The 23,079-nt window shown below is 49.7% G+C and overlaps 1 protein-coding gene and 1 pseudogene across 2 annotated transcripts; one reads left to right on the top strand and one right to left on the bottom strand.

Moving 5' to 3' along the window:
• Positions 1-25: 25 nt before the first annotated feature.
• LOC136493776 (mitochondrial inner membrane protein OXA1-like) lies at positions 26-15,066 on the bottom strand. 2 transcript variants are annotated; one of them, XM_066489928.1, is made up of 8 exons: positions 14,505-15,066; positions 14,316-14,406; positions 13,088-13,129; positions 12,918-12,976; positions 12,490-12,565; positions 12,277-12,408; positions 1,416-1,523; positions 26-332 (listed from the first exon to the last, which is right to left on the bottom strand). In XM_066489928.1, the coding sequence occupies exons 1-8, from the start codon at positions 14,969-14,971 to the stop codon at positions 246-248; spliced, it is 1,062 nt and encodes a 353-aa protein (XP_066346025.1). In that variant the 5' UTR covers positions 14,972-15,066; the 3' UTR covers positions 26-245. The 2 variants fall into 2 exon arrangements, with proteins under 2 accessions (XP_066346025.1, XP_066346031.1); XM_066489934.1 differs by lacking the exon at positions 26-332 and adding an exon at positions 565-833.
• A 374-nt stretch (positions 15,067-15,440) lies between these two features.
• On the top strand, positions 15,441-16,106 carry LOC136493791 (actin-depolymerizing factor 10-like; annotated as a pseudogene).
• Positions 16,107-23,079: the final 6,973 nt, after the last annotated feature.

Consider the following 23,079-nt stretch of genomic DNA (forward strand, 5'->3'; position numbering starts at 1 on the left):
AGTGCAGAGGACCCTGCGGTGGAGGCATGAAGGTGGTGGTCCAGGAGGTGGCAGACATTCCCACACACTCATGCACGTGCCTGGCTGCCTGCAGCACCAACCAGCGGTAAGTCTTCCCTGGTGTTGCCAGTGATGACTCTTTCTTCTTGATTTTTCTCCCTCCTGATCTTTCTTCCCCTCCTGACGTGGCTGCGGTGGCTCTCAGCGGCAAACAACTGCTGCTGCTCCTTGTTGATATGTCCCTGTCAGATCAGTACGCGGAGAGGCTCTCCAGTGCCTAGAGCTGATGGCTGATCTGTCTCAATAAAGCTAAGATCTTTCATGTATTCATGCTACATCTATGACTTATTTTTTAGGAAAAAAATACTAAAACGTATCCACAATGCCATGTATTAGTTTTTTTAAACAAAAAATGACGTATCCGTATCAGCCAGATACCGACACACATATCCGTATCCATATCCATGCTGCATAGGCGGTTCAGGGCAGTATCTAAAGATTGTGGCTGATATTGTGGTGGTAGTTTAGTTAGTAGTAACATCAGTACATCACATGATGGATTCACAAATAAAATTGGAATAGGCGTCAGGCTAAGATAATTTTTTATGGTAATTTATGCTCAATATTACACATTAGTTTTCCGTAAAAAAAATACTTCTACATGTAAAAGTCAAAACTGGGAGTATTTTCATATTATATTACACGAATACGGTGTCCCCTATCTACATTTTAGAAAATATGCTATGTAATATTACCTTGCACGAGACAACTTGTCCTACAGTCATTTAATTTATCAACACATTTTCTTCTCAGCCATAATACATATAGTAAACCTGTTAACATTCAAAGAATTTAAACCTATGAAACCATAGGCCTAGCAAACTTCACAGGGAATCTTGCTAAAAATATCTCTCTGTCCCAAGCGGAATATAACAACAACAACAACAAAGCCTCTCAGTCCCAAGCAAATTGGGGTAGGCTGTCCCAAGCGGAATACAATCCTAGAAATTCTCAGACAGATTAGTTGACAGTGAAATGATGCATGCTCCTAATCTCTACTCATTCCCATGCATTGGAAGGGTTGTTTGCCTAGGTAACTAATGTTGCATGCGAATTCCAAAGGAAATAAAGTCCACCAAAAATGTTGCATGCATGGCTTTAAAGATAGCCCCTACCTAGGATTGCATTCTTTTTGGGACAAAATTTGAATGCTAGAACTGCATAACATTTGGGATGGAGCATGTCTACCCAAGTATCTGTCACTTGAGATTTTTAGTGGCAATATATTCCTTAAGTATTCCAATATCGGTTGTCAACACATTACCCGGTAATGCGATTCATTGAGTCATCTCAAATAAGAGTACAATAATGTAAAAATACCAAGAAAATATCAGCATGTAGCAATATTGTCATACCTTAGCAAAATTCATTGTAAATGGGACTGTCAAAACAGCCATTCCTCTAGAAAAGTACTTCATTTTACCGGCCATAGGATTTCCCTCCATTCCTTCTTGCAAGTTAAGCTGCAATAGCATAATTTTTTATTCGGTTTGACTGCAGAATCAATAAACAGAAATAGAAAAGAGCAGATGATTCAGGTAGAAAAACTAGGTCGAAAGTATAAGAAATTTTGTGCACGAGCAGAATAGTTTACTAGATCCATGGACAAGCACAGTGTAGTTACCTGGGTGAGTTTAATAAGCGAATGCATAAATGCTTATTGTCGGGTTCATAAACCCGGGGTCCCTCGGGGACCGGCTTCTACGCCAGGGCTCGGCCCAGGAGAACGGCCTTTCTTTCTTCTAGACCGGCCCGAGAGTCTAAACTCAACAGACCGGAGCACTCGTCTCAGGCCCTGGCCGCCTTCGGCCCATCTTTCCGACCGGAGCACTAGCTCAGGCTCAGGCCAACTCTGAACGGCCTCTCCGATCGGAGCGCTAGCGTCAGGCCCCGGCTGCCTTCGCACGGCCTCCACTCGGAAAGCCTGACCCGAGGACCGCCTCCGACTCCGACCCCGTGTCTCCGACCGGGGTTCATAGAAAAACCCTGCCCATCGCTATTCTCCGACTGGCGCGCCAGAACCGACTGGGGCCATCCGACCAGGGACGCCCGCTCGGAAGGAACCAGAAGGCGTACGAAGGAAGGCAAGACAGGGCTCGCAAGTGAAACCACGACACCAGGGACCATACCCTGCGGAACAGTACTTTACAGCCGCCCTGCCACAAACAGTATTGTAGGCGCCAACAATTACCACTACAGTATTGTAGGCGCCGGTCAAAACACCTGTACGGTAAGACCCCCCATGTGCCTCTGGGTATCAACAGTATTATGGGCGCCGGAATTCACCGTACCAGGTGAACGTGGTAAAGTCATGCCTCCAATCGGCGAGACAGTATTTTTGCAGGTACCGATGTCCTCCAGTCTTGAAGAAAGCAGCTCAACCTCCCACATGTACCTAACATTCTGCAGTGACATCAACAGTATTGCGGGCGCCCACCATTATCCCATCCCCATCGGCGTGGGCAACAAGGCTTAGAAACGTCCGTACTCACTCTCCCTCACTTGTAAAGCCATCCCCTTCTTCTATAAAAGGGGATGTGCTCCCTCCAAACACAGACAGTTAACCCAAGTCGACTTCTTCAAGTTCAGGTTCATTAGATCGATAGCTGGAAACCCCTCAAGCACACGCTAGGACACTTCGTTCGTAGCATAGCTCCTGTCGATCTCGGCTCTTCCAACCGGACCGACCGGACACCCCGTCTCTCTCTCGTTTGTAACCCCACTACAACCTTCGAGCACCTGGGCTCGGGAATAAATTCACCGACCGACTCACACTGGACGTAGGGCACGTTGCCTGAACCAGTATAAATCATATGTCATTGAGTGCTAGGCCACCTCCGATCACAACGTACAGCAAAACTACAAATATTTACTAGTTGGTCACTTTCTGCACCGACAGTTGGTGCCGTCCGTGGGGAAGACGTTGTACGTTCAACACTTTTTTGGTAATCGGATGGCCCATTTCTCCGCCACCCCCGCCGTGGCGGGCTCGGGCGATACGATTCGCTTCGGCTCGATGGAATTTCCCGCATTCTCGCCCGCCGGGATGCGGGTTCCACCCGTCTTCGAGCCTTCTCAGGCCTTCCGCTTCGGAAGCCTGGACTTCGCCGCCGACCGGCTCGGAGTACTCCACCTCCGCGAGGAGGCGCACGTTCCAGCACCCGTCGAAGGGGCGCCCTCCATCGACTCCGGGACGCGCGACATCGACGGCGCGACATCTGCGCTTCTATCCGAGCAAACTCTCTGCTCAAACCCCGCTGTAAGTAATACGCGTACTGTTACTTACTCTTCATTTACTATCCCCAATCGAGCACCCGGAGAGACTGTCATCCACGCCGCAAATACCGCACGATCGGTTCCCCTACGGCCTCGCGTCCTCTGCGGACACGTACGCCCGGGGACTCCGAAGCGTGCTGGCGCCTTTCCCCCACATCCGAATTCGTGGGAATGGCAGGCTGCGCTCCTGCCGCTTCCCACGAACCCTTGGATGGTGAGGGCGTGAGCGACGATTCCAGCGTCGGCGACGTGGCACCACGCCACCATCCGTCCCGAGAGTGCGCCATGGCACCACACCAGTGTTTGTGGAATCTGCACAGACTCACACCCCTCCGGACCCGCGTGCGGAGGCCCTCGCGTCTGCGCAAGCGCACGCCGAGGAATTGCGACAACGGCAGCAGAACCAGCCGCCGCCTACGCCGGCTCGGTCGGCCCAGCACGTCGCGCACCACGCACACGGCCTGGCGGGTGGCGCCCGGGGTCGCGCTCGTCAGGTCCAACGCGACATCGTGAACGAGGGAAACGATGTCCCACAATTCGCCCAGGCTGGCCAGAATATCGCTGCTGCAGCAATGCTTCTACGCGGTGTTCCCGAGCCCGTCGACCCTCAGGAGCGGGCAGTCCACCGAAACCTCCGGGTTTTAGTAGAAGCCGCCGCCGTCCAACAGGCGGAAAGCTTCGCGTCACGACTCCGACGCGCGCCCTATCTCCCCACCAGGGGAACGGAGACGCGTCAGACGGATCGTTCCGTTCACTCGCCGCTACAGCCGCCAGGACCGGCTCGGAGTGCGGTAGTCGCGCCACGGTCCGACCGGGCGCCTGCTTCGCACATACCATCGGTACACGGGCGGCCCGATCTGCACCAGGACGCCCGTAGCGCCATTGGCGACCGGCATCGGTCCCAACGTAATAACGCTATCCACAATACGGCGGCAGGTGCCACGAATCCCAGCCAAACCATTAAGGGAACTGGCGAAACGCGCCCCAGGCGCAGTCGCCGGCCGGACGACCGGAGCCCCAGCCCCGAGGGCCCAGGGCCTCGGTCCTTCAGCCGGCGCATCCGGAAGGCACTGTTCCCGCAACGTTTCCGGCCGCCCACCAACATCACCAAATACACTGGGGAGACAAACCGAGGCATTTGGCTCGAAGACTTCCGGCTCGCCTGTCGGGCCGGAGGAGTGGATGATGACTTCTTCATCATTCAATATCTTCCCATTTGCGTGGGGAACATGTTCGGGCGTGGCTCGAATTCCTTCCACACGACAGCATCCGCGACTGGGCGGACCTCAAGAGGGTCTTCGTCGGGAATTTCCAGGGGACGTACGTCCGACCGGGGAACTCCTGGGACCTCAAGAGCTGTCAGCAAGAGCCCAGCGAGTCCCTGCGGGATTACATACGTAGGTTCTCCCAACGATGCAACTCCCTTCCTGACGTCGTCGACGCAGACGTCATCAGCGCGTTCCTCTCCGGGACGAACTGCGAGTCCCTTATCCACAAGCTTGGCTGCTTGAAACCCCGTACCACCCGCGACCTGCTTGACATAGCTACCAACCACGCCTCCGGCGAGGAGGCGGTCGGAGCGGTCTTGAGCGGAGGCCGGGACAAGGTCAAAGCCAAACGCACGGACCCGGACGAGGGCCCCTCCACGCAGAGGGGCAAGAAAAACAAAAAGGATCGACGTCGGTCGGACAGCGCCCCGCTGGTCGCCGCGACCGATCGCACAGTCAAGCAGCCCCATCAGGGACTGCTTGACCACTTCAACAAACTCATGGACGGTCCATGCCCCAACCACGCCTACCCTATCAAACACCTCTACAAGGAGTGTGAGCTCCTCAAACGTTTCCTTCGACAGGCCGGCGGGCCAAAGGAGGGAGACGGCAAAGAGGCAGCACCCAAGAAGGGAGGTACGGCAGGCAAAGATGCGGACGACTTCCCCGACGCTGACGAATGTATCATGATCTTTGGCGGATCCGACGCCGTCTGGACCAAGCGACAGCATAAGGTTCGCTATCGAGAGGCATGCGCCGCCGAGTCGGCCATCCCCTCCTTCCTCAGCTGGTCGGAGTCTCCGATCACCTACGATCAGATGGACCATCCCTCCCACGTCGCAAGACCAGGTCGCTATCCGCTCGTCGTCGACCCCATCGTCCGCAAGAAGCGGCTTACGAGGGTGCTGATGGACGGCGGCAGCGGCCTCAACATCCTGTACATCGACACCCTCGATGCCATGCGCATCCCCCGATCGGAACTCCGCCCGGCGGGCTCCCCCTTCCACGGGGTAATCCCGAGAGCGCAGGCATACCCGCTCGGGCAGATCGATCTGCCCGTCACGTTCGGCAGCCGAGCCAACTTCCGCTCGGAGGTTCTCACCTTCGAGGTGGACTTTCCAGGGTCCTACCACGCCATCTTGGGGCGGCCATGCTACGCGAGATTCATAGCAATCCCCAACTACACCTACCTCAAGCTAAAGATGCCGGGACCAAACGGCGTCATCACTGTGAGCAGCGCGTTCTCGCACGCCTTCACGTGCGACCGCGAACACTACGAGCTCGCCACTGCGGTCGTCAACTCGTCCGAACTCCCGCGGCTCAGGGAGTCATCGGTCCCGGCAGCCCCGGACTGTAACCAACCAACTTCCTCGTCGGCCTTCCGCCCGCTCGAAGAAACCAAGGTGGTGGAAATCGATCCCACCAACCCAACCAAGACGGTTCGGATCGGGACCCAGCTTCCGGCCAAATAGGAAAGCGAGCTCGTCGACTTCCTGCGCGACAATCGCGATGTCTTCGCATGGCAGCCGTCAGACATGCCGGGGATACCCCGGGAGGTCGTCGAGCACGCACTACGCCTTACCCCGGGCTCTAAACCCGCCAAACAACGCCTGCGTCGCTTCGACAACGAAAGGCGCAGGGCCATAGGCGAGGAAATCGCCAAACTCCTAGCAGCCGGGTTCATCAGGGAGGTCTTCCATTCCGACTGGCTTGTCAATCCCGTCCTAGTCAGAAAAAAGACCGGGAAGTGAAGAATGTGCGTCGATTATACTGGACTTAACAAAGCGTGCCCGAAGGATCATTTCCCATTACCACGCATAGACCAGATAATTGACTCCACCTCGGGTTGTGAAATCCTCTCCTTTCTGGATGCCTACTCAGGCTATCACCAGATCGCGATGAAAGAGTCCGATCAGCTCGCAACCTCGTTCATCACCCCGTATGGTTCGTACTGCTACGTAACCGTGCCTTTCGGCCTAAAGAACGCTGGCGCCACCTACCAAAGGTGCATGCAGCAATGCTTCGCCGACCAAATCGACCCGCTCGACTAGCCCGATCAGGCCGAGCGGCCAAAACCAACGATCGCCGTCTATGTTGATGACATAGTGGTCAAAACGGCTCAAGCTTGCGACCTGATCACAAACTTGGCCGCGACGTTCGCAAACCTCCGAAGGTTCAACATCAAGCTGAATCCCGAAAAGTGTGTTTTCGGGGTTCCAAAGGGGAAACTGCTTGGATACATCGTATCCGAACGCGGCATCGAAGCCAACCATGAAAAGATCACGGCCATCTCCAACATGGGTCCCATACGCAACGTCAACGGCGTGCAGACACACCGGTTGCCTGGCTGCCTTAAGCCGCTTCATCTCCCGGCTCGGCGAACGGGGGATGCCGCTCTACAAGCTCCTCAAAAGGACGGACGCCTTCGTCTGAACTGAGGAAGCCCAGCAGGCTCTCGAAAGCCTCAAAACGTCCCTAACGTCGGCCCCAATCCTCGTCGCTCCCAAGCGCCCAAGCGGGGAGAACCCCTCCACCTCTACGTCGCGGCAAGTAACCATGTAGTGAGCGCCGCCCTGGTCGTAGAGAGGGAGGAACCGGGACACCAGCTCAAAGTGCAGCGACCCATGTACTTCGTCGGAGAAGTGCTTACCGACCCCAAGGTCCGGTACCCCCAGGTGCAGAAACTCCTATACGCCGTACTAATGGCGACTAGGAAGCTCCTACACTACTTCACCGACCACGAAGTCACGGTCGTCACTTCATACCCACTTGGAGACATCGTCCGCAACCGCGACGCCGCGGGACGAATTTCCAAGTGGGCTCTTGAACTCATGGGCCACGACATCAGATATACCCCCGCACCGCTATTAAGTCTCAGGCTCTCGCGGATTTTGTCGCCGAATGGACGGAGGTCTAGCTACCAATCCCGGACATCACCCACGAATACTGGACAATGTACTTCGATGGGTCCGTAATGGCGCCCGGCTCGGGAGCTGGAGTGGTTCTGATCTCCCCAGATGGGAGTAGGCTCCGTTACGCCATCCGCCTCCACTTCTCAGCTTCAAACAACGCCGCGGAATACGAGGCCCTTATCAACGGACTCCGCATCGCCATCGAGCTCGGCGCTACGCGACTCTACGTCCGTGGCGACTCGGAACTAGTCATTGATCAGGTCATGAAGGACTCCTCCTGCAAAAGCCCCCTCATGACGGCATACTGCCAAGAGGTGCGCAAGCTCGAGGACAAATTCCAGGGGATCGAACTACATCACGTCCCTCGAAGGGACAACGATGCCGCCGATTTCCTCGCAAAACTGGCCGCCAGGCAAGATCCGTCCCCAAGCGGGGTCTTCATCAACGACATCCATGAGTCGTCCGCTCGCATCTTGGAAGGTCCGACCCGGACGCCCTCCGACGCCCAGCTAGTGCTCGGGGGCTCCGACCCCGACGCCCAAACAGCGCCCAGGGGCTCCGATCTCAGTACCTCTACGCCACCCGCAAGCGTCGCCGTATTGGCGCCCGGTCAAACCGATTGGCGAGTACCGCTACTCACCTACATCCTCGAAGAGGTTCTCCCGCCCGAAAGGACGGAGGCCCGACGAATTGCTCGACGCGCCAAGACCTTCGTCGCACTCGGTGACGAGCTCTACAAACGGAGCCCATCAGGGGTACTCATGAAGTGTATCCTCACTAGCCAAGGGAGGGATCTCCTCCTCGAGGTTCATGCCGGCATTTGCGAAGAGGCCCGTGAAGCAACCGTCATCCGCTCCGCTCGCTACCAACAAACCCTCCGCAGGTACCACGAAAGGAAGATCAGAGGAAGGATTCTCGAAGTCGGCGACCTCATACTCCGGAGGACCCAATCAACGAAGGAAAAACACAAGCTCTCTCCACCATGGGAAGAACCCTATACGGTAACCGAAGTAGTCCGACCGGGCACCTACCGACTGGAGGACAACAACGACAACCTTCTCAACAACACTTGGAACATTGAACAGCTACGTCGTTTTTTCCCCTAAATTTGGTCTAAACCACTTTTTAGTTAGAACATGCTCCCGTAAGAGCACCCCTGCCCTTAACACTAGCCCGGGTCGCTCGGGGGCTCCATAAGGGTACAATATTAATATATTACCTCTCTTTTTACTATCGCACGATAAAGCAACGGTGTCCCCAAACAGAAACACATTCCATTCCCTGTGTTTACCTTACGTAACTCTGTTCTTACTCCCAACCAAACGCACCCCGCCTTTTTCCTACGGTTACGAACAGCTGAGCCTCGCGGGCCACGCCCCAGGCTCACAAGGTCGCAGCCTACGGAACAAACGGGCAGGTACGAGAAAGAAAGGATAAAAAACAAAAGTTATGCTAAGATAAACACAGGCAACGAATATCGTGGTTCTGTCACAAGGACAGCACGGATGTGTTCATTAATACAAAACTGTTCACACGAGGGCTAACCCACGATTGACAAGCGCAGGTACCGGTCGGACGTTTCCGGCTGGAGCTCTCCGAACCCCGTCACTCCAGTCGTACAGGCACCACCACACGAAATCTCCGCCGAGAGACCAACCGGCCCCCTGAGTCGATCGAATCACTCAGTATCCACACCTGAGGTACAGGTAGGAAGCGAAGGGGCGCCACATGCGGGCCACGCCGACTCCGTCTCGAATGACGAGCACGGGTCCCGGTCGGACATTTCCGACTAAAGCTCTCCGAACCCCGTCTCTCAGGTCATCAAGGTGAGCATGTGTTTATTAATACAAAACTATTCACACGAGGGCTAACCCACAATTGACAAGCGCAGGTACCAGTCGAACGTTTTCGACTGGAGCTCTTCGAACCCCGTCACTCCAGTCGTCAAGGTAAAACACTATCAAAAGCCCCTCTATTTCAATTTAAAACATTCATACATCCATACGCGCATTTCATTCCATACGCCTGAACCCCCCGGACGGTTAGGGCATGAACTGCCCGGGGGCTCGGGAACTAAGCATCGCACATGCAGCGAAATGCATCGGAACGCTCCGTATTGCGCCATGAAGCGGCGGCTTGCCTCATTCGATATAAGCAACCGAACAGAGCCAGGGGAGAAAACCGTAGATGAGCACCGTGTGGCCTTTGCCCGGTCTGGCAAACCGGGTCATCTCAACCTTCTCGTTCGATCCTGAACCTCTCGCCAAGCCCACAGAATCTCCATCGAGGGGAGGCCATTAGGCCACCCGGGTCAGTATCCGGAACGACCTAGGGCATCCGCCGGGCTGCAGGTAAAGGAGTAGTGGAATGCCACAAGAGGGCTATGTCAACCCCGTCACGAACGACGGACCCGGATTCCGCTCGATCACACCCGTTAGCGAGCTCACCGAGCTAGTCTTTGAGCCCGAGCGATCGGGACAGGCGACGAAACTCAGCCCCTCCGGTTGTGAGGAACCGGATGGGATAGCGCAAAACAACTCACACCAACCCCCACGAAGGCCCGACAGAGCTCGGGGGCTCAAATGCCAAGGGACCGCGACTCCGAACTCGCGTCGACAGGATCGGCGACATCCGGCTACAGCTCTTGGGACCGCGACTCCTAAACTCGCGTCGACAGGATCGGCGACATCCGGCTACGGCTCTTGGGACCGCGACTCCTAAACTCGCGTCGACAGGATCGGCGACATCCGGCTACGGCTCCTGGGACCGCGACGCCTAAACTCGCGTAACGGCTTCCTGAACTAACTAAACTAACTCTCTCGATCCACGGCGTGCACCGACGCCTGGGTCCATTCGCAAACTCCGCCTCACCCGATCCCGCGGCGCGCATCAACGCCAAAAGATCAGTGAGCTCTGACACAACCAAACCGAGCTATCTCCACCCACGGTGCGCACCGACGCCAGGGTCCGTTCATGACTCCGACTCACTCGATCCCATGGCGCGCAACGACACCGTGGTTAAACAAAATTCCGTCTCAAACTAAAAAAACACGCATACGCGCCTGCTGAGACAACACCCCCAGCCGGTTCGGCCTAAACCGCCTGGGGCTCGGGGGCTACACCCGCCGACAAAGCAGAAAAACATCCTCCATTGACAAGCTCAGAAACAGCCCCCAGCCGGTTTGGCACGAACCGCCCGGGGGCTCGGGGGCTACACCCGCGGGTGCGCTCACGCGCACCCGCCGGCAAGACAAAAATCCCCCGGACGATTCTGCCCGAATCGCCCGGGGGCTCGGGGGCTCCTTTCGGGTTCATAAACCCGGGGTCCCTCGGGGACCGGCTTCCACGCCAGGGCTCGGTCCAGGAGAACGGCCTTTCTTTCTTCTAGACCGGCCCGAGAGTCTAAACTCAATAGACCGGAGCACTCGCCTCAGGCCCTGGCCGCCTTCGGCCTATCTTTCCAACCGGAGCACTAGCTCAGGCTCAGGCCAACTCCGAACGGCCTCTCCGATCGGAGCGCTAGCGTCAGGCCCCGGCTGCCTTCGCACGGCCTCCACTCGGAAAGCCTGACCCGAGGACCGCCTCCGACTCCGACCCCGTGTCTCCGACCGGGGTTCATAGAAAAACCCTGCCCATCGCTATTTTCCGACTGGGGCCATCCGACCGGGGACGCCCGCTCGGAAGGAACCAGAAGGCGTACGAAGGAAGGCAAGACAGGGCTCGCAAGTCAAACCACGGCACCAGGGACCATACCCTGCAGAACAGTACTTTACAGCCGCCCTACCACAAACAGTATTGTAGGCGCCAACAATTACCTCTACAGTATTGTAGGCGCCGGTCAAAACACCCGTACGGTAAGACCCCCCATGTGCCTCTGAGCATCAACAGTATTATGGGCGCCGGAATTCACCGTGCCAGGTGAACGTGGTAAAGTCATGCCTCCAGTCGGCGAGACAGCATTTTTGCAGGTACCGATGTCCTCCAGTCTTGAAGAAAGCAGCTCAACCTCCCACATGTACCTAACATTCTGCAGTGACATCAACAGTATTGCGGGCGCCCACCATTATCTTATCCCCATCGGCGTGGGCAACATGGCTTAGAAACGTCCGTACTCACTCTCCCTCTCACTTGTAAAGCCATCCCCTTCTTCTATAAAAGGGGATGTGCTCCCTCCAAACACAGACAGTTAACCCAAGTCGACTTCTTCAAGTTTAGGTTCATTAGATCGATAGCTGGAAACCCCTCAAGCACACGCTAGGACACTTCGTTCGTAGCATAGCTCCTGTCGATCTCGGCCCTTCCGACTGGACCGACCGGACACCCCGTCTCTCTCGTTTGTAACCCCACTACAGACTTCGAGCACCTAGGCTCGGGAATAAAGTCACCGACCGACCCACACTGGACGTAGGGCACGTTGCCTGAACCAGTATAAATCCTGTGTCATTGAGTGATATGCCACCTCCGATCACAATGTACAGCAAAACTACAAATATTTACTAGTTGGTCACTTTCTGCACCGACACTTATAGTGACCAGATGGTGGTAAATTCAGGTCCAGATTAAAAAAAACATACATGACATGAATAAGTGAATATATGACCATCAATGACTGCTTGTGTGGACTTCCATTTTATAGGTGGAGGTAGTTTTATTCCAGTAAAGAAATAAGCATCCAACAATGAAATAGAAGTAGAGCAAATCAAATGCACAATGCCAAAAGGGCAATCATAAAACTGAACCAAGACAGACAAAGTGCACACCTCCACTGTGGCCAAGAAGATCAGTCCTGTTAACACAGGCAAGAGGTAAAGAGAATCTGGAGTCGTCAGGTCAGTAAACCACAATGCTCCACCTCCTTTGAATGAAGGTACTTTCTCAACCATGTTTGATATCTACAATTGGTAGTGCATTAAAATACCACTAAAGAAAGCAAGGTGCAAGAAAGAATTGAGTGGATGAAAAAAAAAACTCACGGCAAAGTAAAAGCTCATGAACATTGGCCCTTGGATCAGGAGTCCTTTCATTGGAGTAAGAGGACTAACACCACGTCTAAAGGGGAGGCAGAAAAAAGAAAATAAGTTGGAGAAACTGGAGCAAAGAGCAATATTTCAAATGCATGACACACAACAATGAAGGAAAAAGGTATATTACAAGCTTCAGTGTTTGATTGTTTCATCATGCAATTCAATGAAAAGTGCATAATATGAGCAATAGACTAGGAAGTGAGCTCTCCCACATTTAAAACCTAGTCATTCGCAAAAGGAAAGAAAAATAGCGAACAGAATGCATTAGCAAGAAAAGGTTATTTAACAGATATTGAGTTTATGAAGAGAGTATATTAACGAGAAAATAACATCGCCACTAAAATAATAAAACTGATAGCCTACTAAAGATCACATACTTTTTGAACAGCGCTTTCATTTTAGCTTGTCCCTCCTGCGCTGATTTTGGATCCATACTCTACAGGATATAAACTTGAAAGGTTAAAGCATAGCCACCAGATGCGCTTGACTGACAATAGTCAGTTGGTATATATAGTATACCATGGATAAGCTAAGAACAAGGTCTCACATCCATCTGGTCTTTAATGGCTTCCATCTCTGGATTTATTGCCTGCAAAAATATAAGTTTGAAAGAAGCAAAGAATCATCTGGTAGTTGGAACATTATGAAGGAAGTATGAAGCTCATTGCACATATAACATAAGAAAAGTAAGGAGATAAATAGAGTGATCAAATGTAAAATTGTACAAATGACTTCTGGAATACCATCTATGCAAATAAGCAAAGCTTGCTGCTAGAATCCTGGAATTGGAACCAGGGCACCATTTTTAAAAACAAGGTATTTGAATTCTGACTTCACCACTTATAACACACTAAATCAGAAATTGGACAGCCTATCCATTATTTTAAATAGAGTTCCAATCAATTCACAGTTATTTCTCATCATGAATCAAACGCCACCAAGATATATTTTTTTATTTGTCCAATATTAATGCTACAAAAAGTAATTACAGAAAATACCGTGGCCATACATTTTTTTCAATAAACGCGGCCTTATTTTTATATAGCTAACCAAAATACATACAACTCATCAAAGTTAGGATTTTTGAGTGGCAGCAAGTGCGGAATCACATACATGAGAACCAAGGAGCAATACACAGCAGTAACTAGTAAGTACTTCTTTTTCTTCCACGCGTAGTGATAAGTATATCAACTATCAAAAATCCAAACATCTAAGAACCCATGAGCAATTGAGCATTCCAAAAGAGCATGGTGCTTGGGTCTAGTCTTTGAACCAAGAACGTTGAGCACAAGCAACTGTCCAGCTACATGCTCAGCTGCTTATCTTATGTGTTGGTCATGTAGGCAATACAGAGGCTGCTCTTTCCTGAATGACACAACTCACATGCAGCATAGCTAGGTTCTGTTATTTGATGAAAACACAACCAAACTTTAGTTGCAGAGTTATTTTGAGCACAAATGCTCTACCACTATGCATTCGATTTTATATATTATAGTAACTGAGAAGCACATAAAAGTCTTGATGCTGCAAGGTGGACCAACAGCTTGCACACTGCAAATCCCTTGCGCAGAATTGATGAGGGTAACACTAACCATTCGCATAGCACAAGAACAACAGTTGTGCCCATGAGTTTTGCAAAACATTTTCTCTTGTAAATAACAGAACTCCATGTTTCTAACATTTGGATTCACGAGAAGGTTTTGAGCCACACATAACACTAAATTGGGCAAACAGGCAACAACGAGCTTAGCAGAATCGCGTTAGGGGCACTTTACTCTTAGCTTCGTCGTGGCCTTCAACTGGTTCACAAGCAACGGGATCGTGGCGCTCCGGATAATAAGCGTTGTCAGTGCGATGCACGCCCACCTGACCACACACCATAGAAGAGGCCAAGAGGTAGCTCATCAAGCAGACGACCCAAGTGAGCAGATCCCGAACCATACAGCTAAATCCTCAAAGCTCACCAGTTCAGCCCGGTAAAGGTATGGATGGCGTCGATAATGTGCTGAAGTGCGGCAACCGGGGGGAACGAGTCGGCAGCCGCGGCAGCTACCTCCCCCGGGAACGGCGCCGGCACAGACGCCGCCGCCTCCGCTGCATCTGCAAGGACGCCCGCGGCATCGACCTCGGCGGCTGATGCGTCCTCGAGGTTGGGGGCGGGGGCGGGGGCCGAGGACGAGAAGCTGCGACAGGTTGGTCCCGCGAGGTGGAGCGAGAAAGGGAGGAAGCCTAGGGTTTGGGCCGCTCTAGAACGTTGCTGGAGCGGGGCGTGAAGTGGTGGGAGCGGGAGCGGGAGCGGGAGCGGCGGCGAGGGGGTCGCCTGCTCGTCGAGGGAGTGGGAGGTAAGCGCGTGTGGAACGTAGGGATGGATGCGGCGGGTGAGATGGTGAGAGAGCCGGGTGGCGATGCTCCTCCGCGCGGCGAACGCCATGGCTCGGCTGGGCTGGTGCGTGGCGGCGCGCACGAGGGTGGCGACGCGGGGGCTGGCTGTGACGACGGCGGCGCGGGAGAGCGACGGCCCGAAGCGTCAGCGAGTCCAACAAGCATGGGCTCAGTGATGGGCCGTCTAGCGTTTGGTCTATCGCAGGATTGGTTGGGCCGGCCTTTTGTCACTAAACAGTGGGCTTATTAGGTCCATTCCGGATCTGCTTTTGGGATGGGAGATGGAGTGATGGACGTCGCGCGTGAGTACACGCTGACCGAGATGAAAGCGAGACTTGAGTGGACGCGGCGGGCCACCGCGCACGGATCCCATGATCCCATCAATACCCTTCCTCGATTCCAACTCTGCAAGAAAAGCTAAAATAATCAGACCCCATCTCCTTGGGCCATGGGATCCCCTCCTCCGCCGCCATCGGATCAGCGCCACCACGCCGGAAGACCCGGATCGTGGCGGCCACATGGACATGGTTACGGCGGCCGCCGTGTTGCCATGGGTGAGTCCCCATGCCTCTTCTCCTCTCCTATTAACCCCTGCGGCCCCGCCCCTGTGTTTCATTGCTCGTGCTTCAGGTAGTACATAGCTTCTGATCAGACCGTCCGTTCGAGCATCCATGGAGGTTCTTGGGTTCGCGGCAATGGTCGTTTGCTTCCTTTCGCTAGCTTATTACTTTCATCGGTACTCCAACCTGGGCAAGCGTGTTGGGCTTACAGGGATGGTTCTTGGTTGCCTTTGTTCAGGGAGGCGGTTCCCCGGCGTGGATCAACTTGTCGGAACGGAGCAAGAGGACGTTCATGGAGCTGAAAGCGGAGGAAGGTCCATCGGTACGTGATCTTCAAGATCAACGACAGGAGGGAGGAGATCATTGTTGAGAAGACCGGTGCGCCCGGGGAGAGTTACGACGACTTCATGGCGTCGCTGCCGGCTGATGACCGCCGGTACGCCGTCTACGACCTGGATTTCGTTAGCGACGACTACTGCAGGAAAAGCAAGATCTTCTTCATCTCCTAGTTTGTGCTTTCTTTCCCGCCTCTTCTTTTTCTTGTCTGCTCATCTAATTTGTTGAATGAGCAATGTTCTGAATTGATATATCCAATTGTTATGAACTAGTCGTTGGGCCTCTCTTTGTATTGGGCTATGGGCGTGAGTAGTAGGTGTGTTGGGCCGTTGGCCTAGTTGTGCCGGACCAGCGTGCTTATAAGTTAAAGGCCATCTTGAAACCCTAATTCATATTCTCCTCGTCAGGATCAGAGCCAGCTATCAAGAGAAGATTAGTCCTTCATAGGATCTAGTCTTGTATTATAAATAGAGAGATAGAGTGTGAGGGACGAGTTTGGAGAAAGTACTAGCCTGTCGGTGCTCTCTCTACGGCTTGTACCCTGGCGGAGTCAAGTTCTACTTGAGCTTGCTTCCGAGGATTCTCTGGTAATCAACTTCTAATTCAAGTAAGCATCGTATTTATATTGCTCATTAGGTTCACAACTCTTTGAGTACTTTAATCTATAGGACGCTCTAGGTTAAAGTAGTAATTGTAGGTATAAGTGTGGTGCTTAGACCGGGTTACTTGTGGATGTACCCTACATTCCAGATCGGTGGTAACTCGCGAGGGTGACTCTTATAGCCTTGTTGAATCCTCTGTAGTCCACCTTCCGTTTGTAGCCCTAGCAGGATTTATTTACTATAGAAAACATACTCTGCTTGTGTTTCCCTTAGTAATATCCCCAGTTGAACAATAGAAGACATAGCTTATCGAAGTTAGAACTAGAAGACCTTTGTGATCTCCTCTATGCTCCTATTATCTTAAGTCTTGTTGCTACTTCGGATTAAGTTAGACGTAGTTACTCTCACATATTTCCCTGTGGATACGATACTTGGAATACTTTTGGGTGAAAGCTACAGCGGTATCTGTACGCTTGTGGATTTATCTGTGTGCGTTAAATATACCAATACTAAGCTCTCCAATCATGGACATCTCAAACTCACTTATCATCAACTTTTCAAACTCCTCACAAAAATCTTGATTGGTTGATCCAAATATGATATCATCAATATAGATTTACAACACAAACAAGTCATTGCCTAGCTTCTTGGTGAAGAGAGTGGTGTCAACATTTCCCATCTTAAATCTCTTAGAGAGTAGAAAATCCATTAATCTCGCATACCATGCTCTTGGTGCTTGCTTCAATCCATACAAAGCATTTTTCAACTTGTAGACATGGTTGGGCTTCTTCTTATCTTCAAAACCAGGAGGTTGCTCAACATACATGAGCTCATTGATGTACCCATTGAGAAATGCACTATTCACATCCATTTGGTACAACTTGATATTGTGTGCACAAGCATATGCTAATAAGATCCTAATTGCTTCCAATCTTGCAACCAGGGCAAATGTTTCTCCAAAGTCAAGACCTTCAACTTGAGTGTAACCTTGAGCCACTAATCTTGCTTTGTTCCTTACAACTATCACATCTTGATCTTGCTTGTTCTGAAAGACCTATTTGGTTCTAATCACATTATGATCTTTAGGCCTCTCAACTAACTCACATACTTGATTTCTTGTAAAGTTGTTTAGCTCTTCATGCATAGCATTCACCCAATCAACATTCTTCAAAGCTTTATCTATCTTTTTAGGTTCAATAGATGACACAAATGAGAAATGTTCACAAAATAGTTCTAATCTTGATCTTGTTTGCACACCTCTTGAGATATCACCAATAATTAAGTTCAATGGATGATCTCTTGCAACATTGGTTATTTGGAGCATTTGCACTTGATTGCTTGCATTTGATTGATTATTTGGTTGAGATGATGCACTAGCCACTTGTTGATTTTGCATCTAAGATGGTGAACTAGCTTGACTTGTATCAACTTGCACATTTGAGTTAGAGAGCACTCGATCTTTGCCATCTTCAACTTCAATCACCTCTCTAGGTCTTATATCACCAATATCCATATTCTTCATTGCATTGACCAATTGAGTGCATCTCACATCATCTAGATTCTCATCTTTTTCTCGGGAACCATTGGTTTCATCAAATTCCATATCATGAACCTCCTCAAGAGTACCACTAGCCAAATTCCAAACTCTATAAGCCTTGCTAATAATGGAGTAACCAAGCAAGAAGCCTTTATCATATTTCTTCTCAAACTTGCTCAATCTTGTGCTTTTTCTTCAATATGTAGCATTTGTAAACTAAAAACCCAAAAGTATGCAATATTTAGCTTTCTATCATTCAAGAGCTCATATGGGGTCTTCTCCTTCAATGGATGACAATAGAGTCGATTACTATAGTAGCAAGTCATGTTGATTGCTTCAGCCCAAAATGAATGACTCACATTGTACTCACTCAATATTGATCTTGCCATGTCAATCAAGGTTCTATTCTTCCTCTCAATTAGGCTATTTGATTGAGAAGTGTACTTAGCCGAGAATTGATGCCTAATTCCAAACTCATTACAAAGCTTATCAATTCTTGTATTCTTGAACTCACTTCTATTATCACTTCTTACTTTCTTGATGGTTGTTTCAAACTCATTGTAAATTCTCTTGATGAATGTTTTGAAGGTTGCAAACGCATCACTCTTGTCAACAAGAAAGAACACCCAAGTGTATCTAGTGAAATCATCTACAATCATAAATCCATATTTGTTTCCACTAATGCTAGTGTATGTGGTTGGTCCAAATAGATCCATGTGCAACAACTCAAGTGTCTTGGATGTACTCATCATGCTCTTCTTAGTATGTGTGTTTTCAACTTGCTTTCTAGCTTGACATGCATTACAAAGCTTATCCTTCTCAAATATGACATCCTTCAAGCCTCTAACTAGGTCATACTTGTTCAATTATTTCATTCCAACATGACCAAGCCTTCTATGCCATAATCAACCTTTGCTAGACTTAGTGAGCAAACATATTGACAATTGAGCTTCTCTAGCATTGAAACCAACCAAGTATAGATTCTCATATCTAAATCCTTTGAATATCAAGTTAGAGCCATCTATACTTATGATCTCCACATCATTCACATCAAATATGCACTTGAAACCAAGATCACATAATTGAGCTACCGATAATAGGTTGAAGTTTAAGCTCTCTATTAGTAGCACATTGGAAATGCTCAAGTCATTAGATCTTGCAATCTTACCAAGACCCTTGACCTTGCCTTTGTCATTGTCAACAAATGTGATACTATCAATCACATTGCTCTTATTCTCATTGATTGAATTGAACATTCTTGAATCACCGGTCATGTGTTGTGTGCACCCACTATCAAGCACACAATGTCTTCCTCTGGCTTTATAATTGACCTATAAAAGAAGATCAATTCTTTTTAGGTACACAAACTTGTTTGGGTCCTTAAAGGTAAGTCACCAAGGTCTTTGGTACCCAAATGGCCTTCTTCTTTGGGCCCACAATTAGTGTACCAATGAACTTAACCTTCACACCATTTGCACCCTTAACAAGCATGTAACAAGAATCAAATCTAATTGAGGATATATTAGGTTGCTTGTTCTTATTAGTCTTGAAATATTGCTCTATATGCCCAACTTGCTTGCATCTATTGCAAAACCGACCATTGACCTTTACAAAGCTAGCTTTAGGAGTGACAAAGGCCACCTTGCCTTTCTTATGGGTATAGCTGAAAGCTCTAGTTTGGTTTTGGTTAATTGATGAAACTCTAAGTGCTAACCTAGTTTATCAAAGTGATTATGAGATAGGTAGCATTACTCCAAGTGATGAAGCAATGGCGAAGATCATGACGATGGTGATGGCATGGTGATGATCAAATGCTTGAACTTAAAAAGAAGAAAGAGAAAAACAAAAGGCTCAAGGCAAAGGTATAAATAGTAGGAGCCATTTTATTTCGGTGATCAAAACACTTAGCGAGTGTGATCACATTTAGGTTAGATAGCCGTACTATTAAGAGGGGTGAAACTCGTATTGAAATACGGTTATCAAAGTGTCACTAGATGCTCTAACTCATTGCATATGCATCTAGGATCTAGTGGAGTGCTAACACCCTTGAAAGTATTTGTGAAAATATGCTAACACATGTGCATAATGTGATACACTTGGTGGTTAGCACATTTGAGCAAGGGTTAGAAATTTCACCAGCGAAGTGTCTGCCCATAGAGTGCGGACAGTCTGCCAGTGCCACCGGTGCCCTATACAGAAAAGATAGGGGTTCACAGAGTGACCGGACACTGGTGGAGCAGTGACCGGACGGTGGGTTTAGAGTCTGATCAGTAGCAGCAGTGAGCACGCATCTCGGTCTTGTGACCGGACGCTGGCGCAAAGAGTGACCGAACGCTGGTTAGGTGTGTCCGGTCAGTGCTGACATGAGGCGCACAAAGGAAACGTTGAGTGACCGAACGCTGGGTGTGTCCGGTCGAGCATGAAATTTTGCATTTGGAACCTTACTGGAAATGACCGGACGTTGGGGTCCTGTGTTCGGTCACTTTCTAACTGACACGTCCGGTCATCACTTGACCGTTGAGATCGGGCGATCGGCGTTTGAAGCCGATGACACGTGGCAAGCATCGGACGACCGGACGCTAGGGTCCTATGTCCGGTCACCCCGAGTTGTGCCCAGTGAAGGGGTACAACGGCTCTATTTCGTGGGGATTTCTATTTAAGCCCCATGGCCGGCTCAAGCTCACTTGCTTGGCCATTTGCATTGACATAGCAACCTTATGAGCTTAGCCAAAGCTCTCTCACTCATCTTCATCATTGATTCATCATCTTTGTGAGATTGGGAGAGAATCCAAGTGCATTGCTTAAGTGATTGCATCTAGAGGCACTTGACATTCGTGTTTCGCTGCGGGATTCACTTGTTACTCTTGGTGGTTGCCACCACCTAGATGGCTTGGAGCAGTGAGGATCATTGAGCGAAGGTTGGTGATTGTCTCCGGCTCCGATCGTGGTGATTGTGATGGGTCTTGTGCCTTCCCCGGCGGAGAGCCAAAAGGTAACTCTAGTGGATTACTCATGTCATTGAGTTACCTCACTTGTGGGTAGGTTCTTGCGGTGTCTAATTGTGTGGACGAGGTTCATGCAACACCTCTTAGCCGTCGAACCATCAAGTGTTGGTCGACACAATGGGGACTAGCGTGCCGGTAAGCACGTGAACCTCAGGAGAAAAATTGGTTGTCTCTTGCCCTTTGGTATTCTCTCGGTGATTGATTTAGTATTCATCTTGTAATTGGTTCACTCCTCTACACGGTGGTATAATCACCCTACTCACTCATTTATATTCTTGCAAACTAGTTGTGGCAAGCTCTTTAATGTAATTAGAATTGAGAGCTTGCTTTGTTTTTTTAAGTTCATCTAGTGGAACTCTTTAAAGTAGCAAGATTGAGAGCTCTTACTGAGTAGTAACATTACAAGTTGCGTGCCTAGTAATCATTGTAACTAGAATTATTGGATAGGTGGCTTGCAACCCTTGTAGAGCTAGAGCAAGTTTGTATTTTGCTATTTATCATACTAATCAAATTGCTCTAGTTGATTTGTAGATTTTTAAATAGGCTATTCACCCCCCTCTAGCCATATTAGGACCTTTCAAGTGGTATCAGAGTCATGGTCACCGTTTGATTAAAGGCTTAACAACCTCGGTGTCAAATTATGGCTCAAGTTGTGTTCAACCATGTGGGGGGCAAACCACCGTTCTTTGATGGCACATGCTATGATTATTGGAAGAGAAAGATGAGGATATATCTTGGTTCAATCAATGATCAAGTATGGGAGGTGACCGAGAATGACTATGCTATCATTGATCCTGATGACCCCACCAACTAAGATAAGACCAACAAGCAATACAATACAATGGCTCTCAACACCATATACAATGCCATTGATTCCAAGGTGTTTGAGCAAATCAAGGATTGTGAAAGAGCAAATGAGGTGTGGAGGAGATTGGAGGAAACATATAAGGGCACACCGGCGGTGAAGAGTGCTAAGTTGTACATTCTCAAGAATAAGTTGACAAGCTTTAAGATGAAGGAAGATGAGAGCATTCTAGAAATGTTCCATCGGTTGCAAGTGATTGTAAATAACTTGAAGGCCTTGGGAGAGAAGATCAAGGATGATGATGTCTCTCATCGGTTCTTGATGTGCTTACCTCCAAGATTTGAGATGTTGAGATTGCTTATCATAAGAGGAGGATTGAAGGAGATTACCCCTAACCAAGTACTAGGTGATGTCATGACCTAAGAGACATACTGTGTGGAAAGAGAGGGGGATGACAAGGATGACAAGAAGGAAGAAGAAGAAAAGAAGAAGAAGAGTATAGCATTCAAGGCTAGCTCATCATCATCCAAGAACAAGGGCAAGTCCAAGAAAGAATCAAGTGATGATGATGATCTTAGTGATATTGATGATGAAGCTATGGCCCTCTTTGTACGCAAGATGGGAAAATTCATGAAGAAGAAGCGCTATGGTGCAAGAAGGAGAAGAGATCACACCAAAAGCAAAGAATATGTGAGAAGATGCTATAATTGCAAGAGTCCTGATCATGTTGTAGCAATTTTTTCCTACATGACACTGATGAGGATGAGAAAAAGAAGCACAAGAAGGATAAGAAAGAATAGAAGGAGAAGAAGGAGAAGAGAATGACCTTCCAAAAGAAGAAGAAGGGTGGAGGCTATGTGGTCACTTGGGATAGTGATGGCTCTTCGGATAGACATGACTCTAGTGATGATGGCAAGAAATCTATCAAAAAAGCACTAGCAAGCATCGCCATCAATAACAAGCCCTCCATCTTCGACACTCCTTCGACATGCCTCATGGCAAAACCTACCAAGGTAAAATATGATGTGAGTGATGATGATGAATGTGAAAGTGATGCTTGTAGGAGTGATGATGATGAGGAGGAGTACTCTAAGGAGGAGCTCATGGACATGTGTGAGCAAGTGCACACTTGCTTTGAGATGAAGAGAAAGGAGTGCAAAGAATTGAACAAGAAAGTCAAATTTCTTGAGCAATCTCTTGATGAGCTCAATGCCACTCATGAGAGGCTAATGGAAGCCCATGAGAAGCTTGGCAAAGCTCACTCTAAGCTTGAAAAAGCTCACTCCTCTCTCATTAAACAAGTCAAGAAGGA

This window comes from Miscanthus floridulus, chromosome 1, assembly GCF_019320115.1.
Source record: "Miscanthus floridulus cultivar M001 chromosome 1, ASM1932011v1, whole genome shotgun sequence".
Lineage (NCBI taxonomy): Eukaryota > Viridiplantae > Streptophyta > Magnoliopsida > Poales > Poaceae > Miscanthus > Miscanthus floridulus.

Excerpts from the sequence above, each read along its gene's own strand:
- LOC136493776 (XM_066489928.1), bottom strand. The coding sequence starts at position 14,971 with ATGGCGTTCGCCGCGCGGAGGAGCATCGCCACCCGGCTCTCTCACCAT. Across the intron at positions 12,977-13,087 it reads CCATTAAAGACCAGATGGAT|AGTATGGATCCAAAATCAGC; the intron begins GTGAGACCTTGT and ends TATATCCTGTAG. Across the intron at positions 1,524-12,276 it reads TCTTCTTGGCCACAGTGGAG|CTTAACTTGCAAGAAGGAAT; the intron begins GTGTGCACTTTG and ends ATGCTATTGCAG.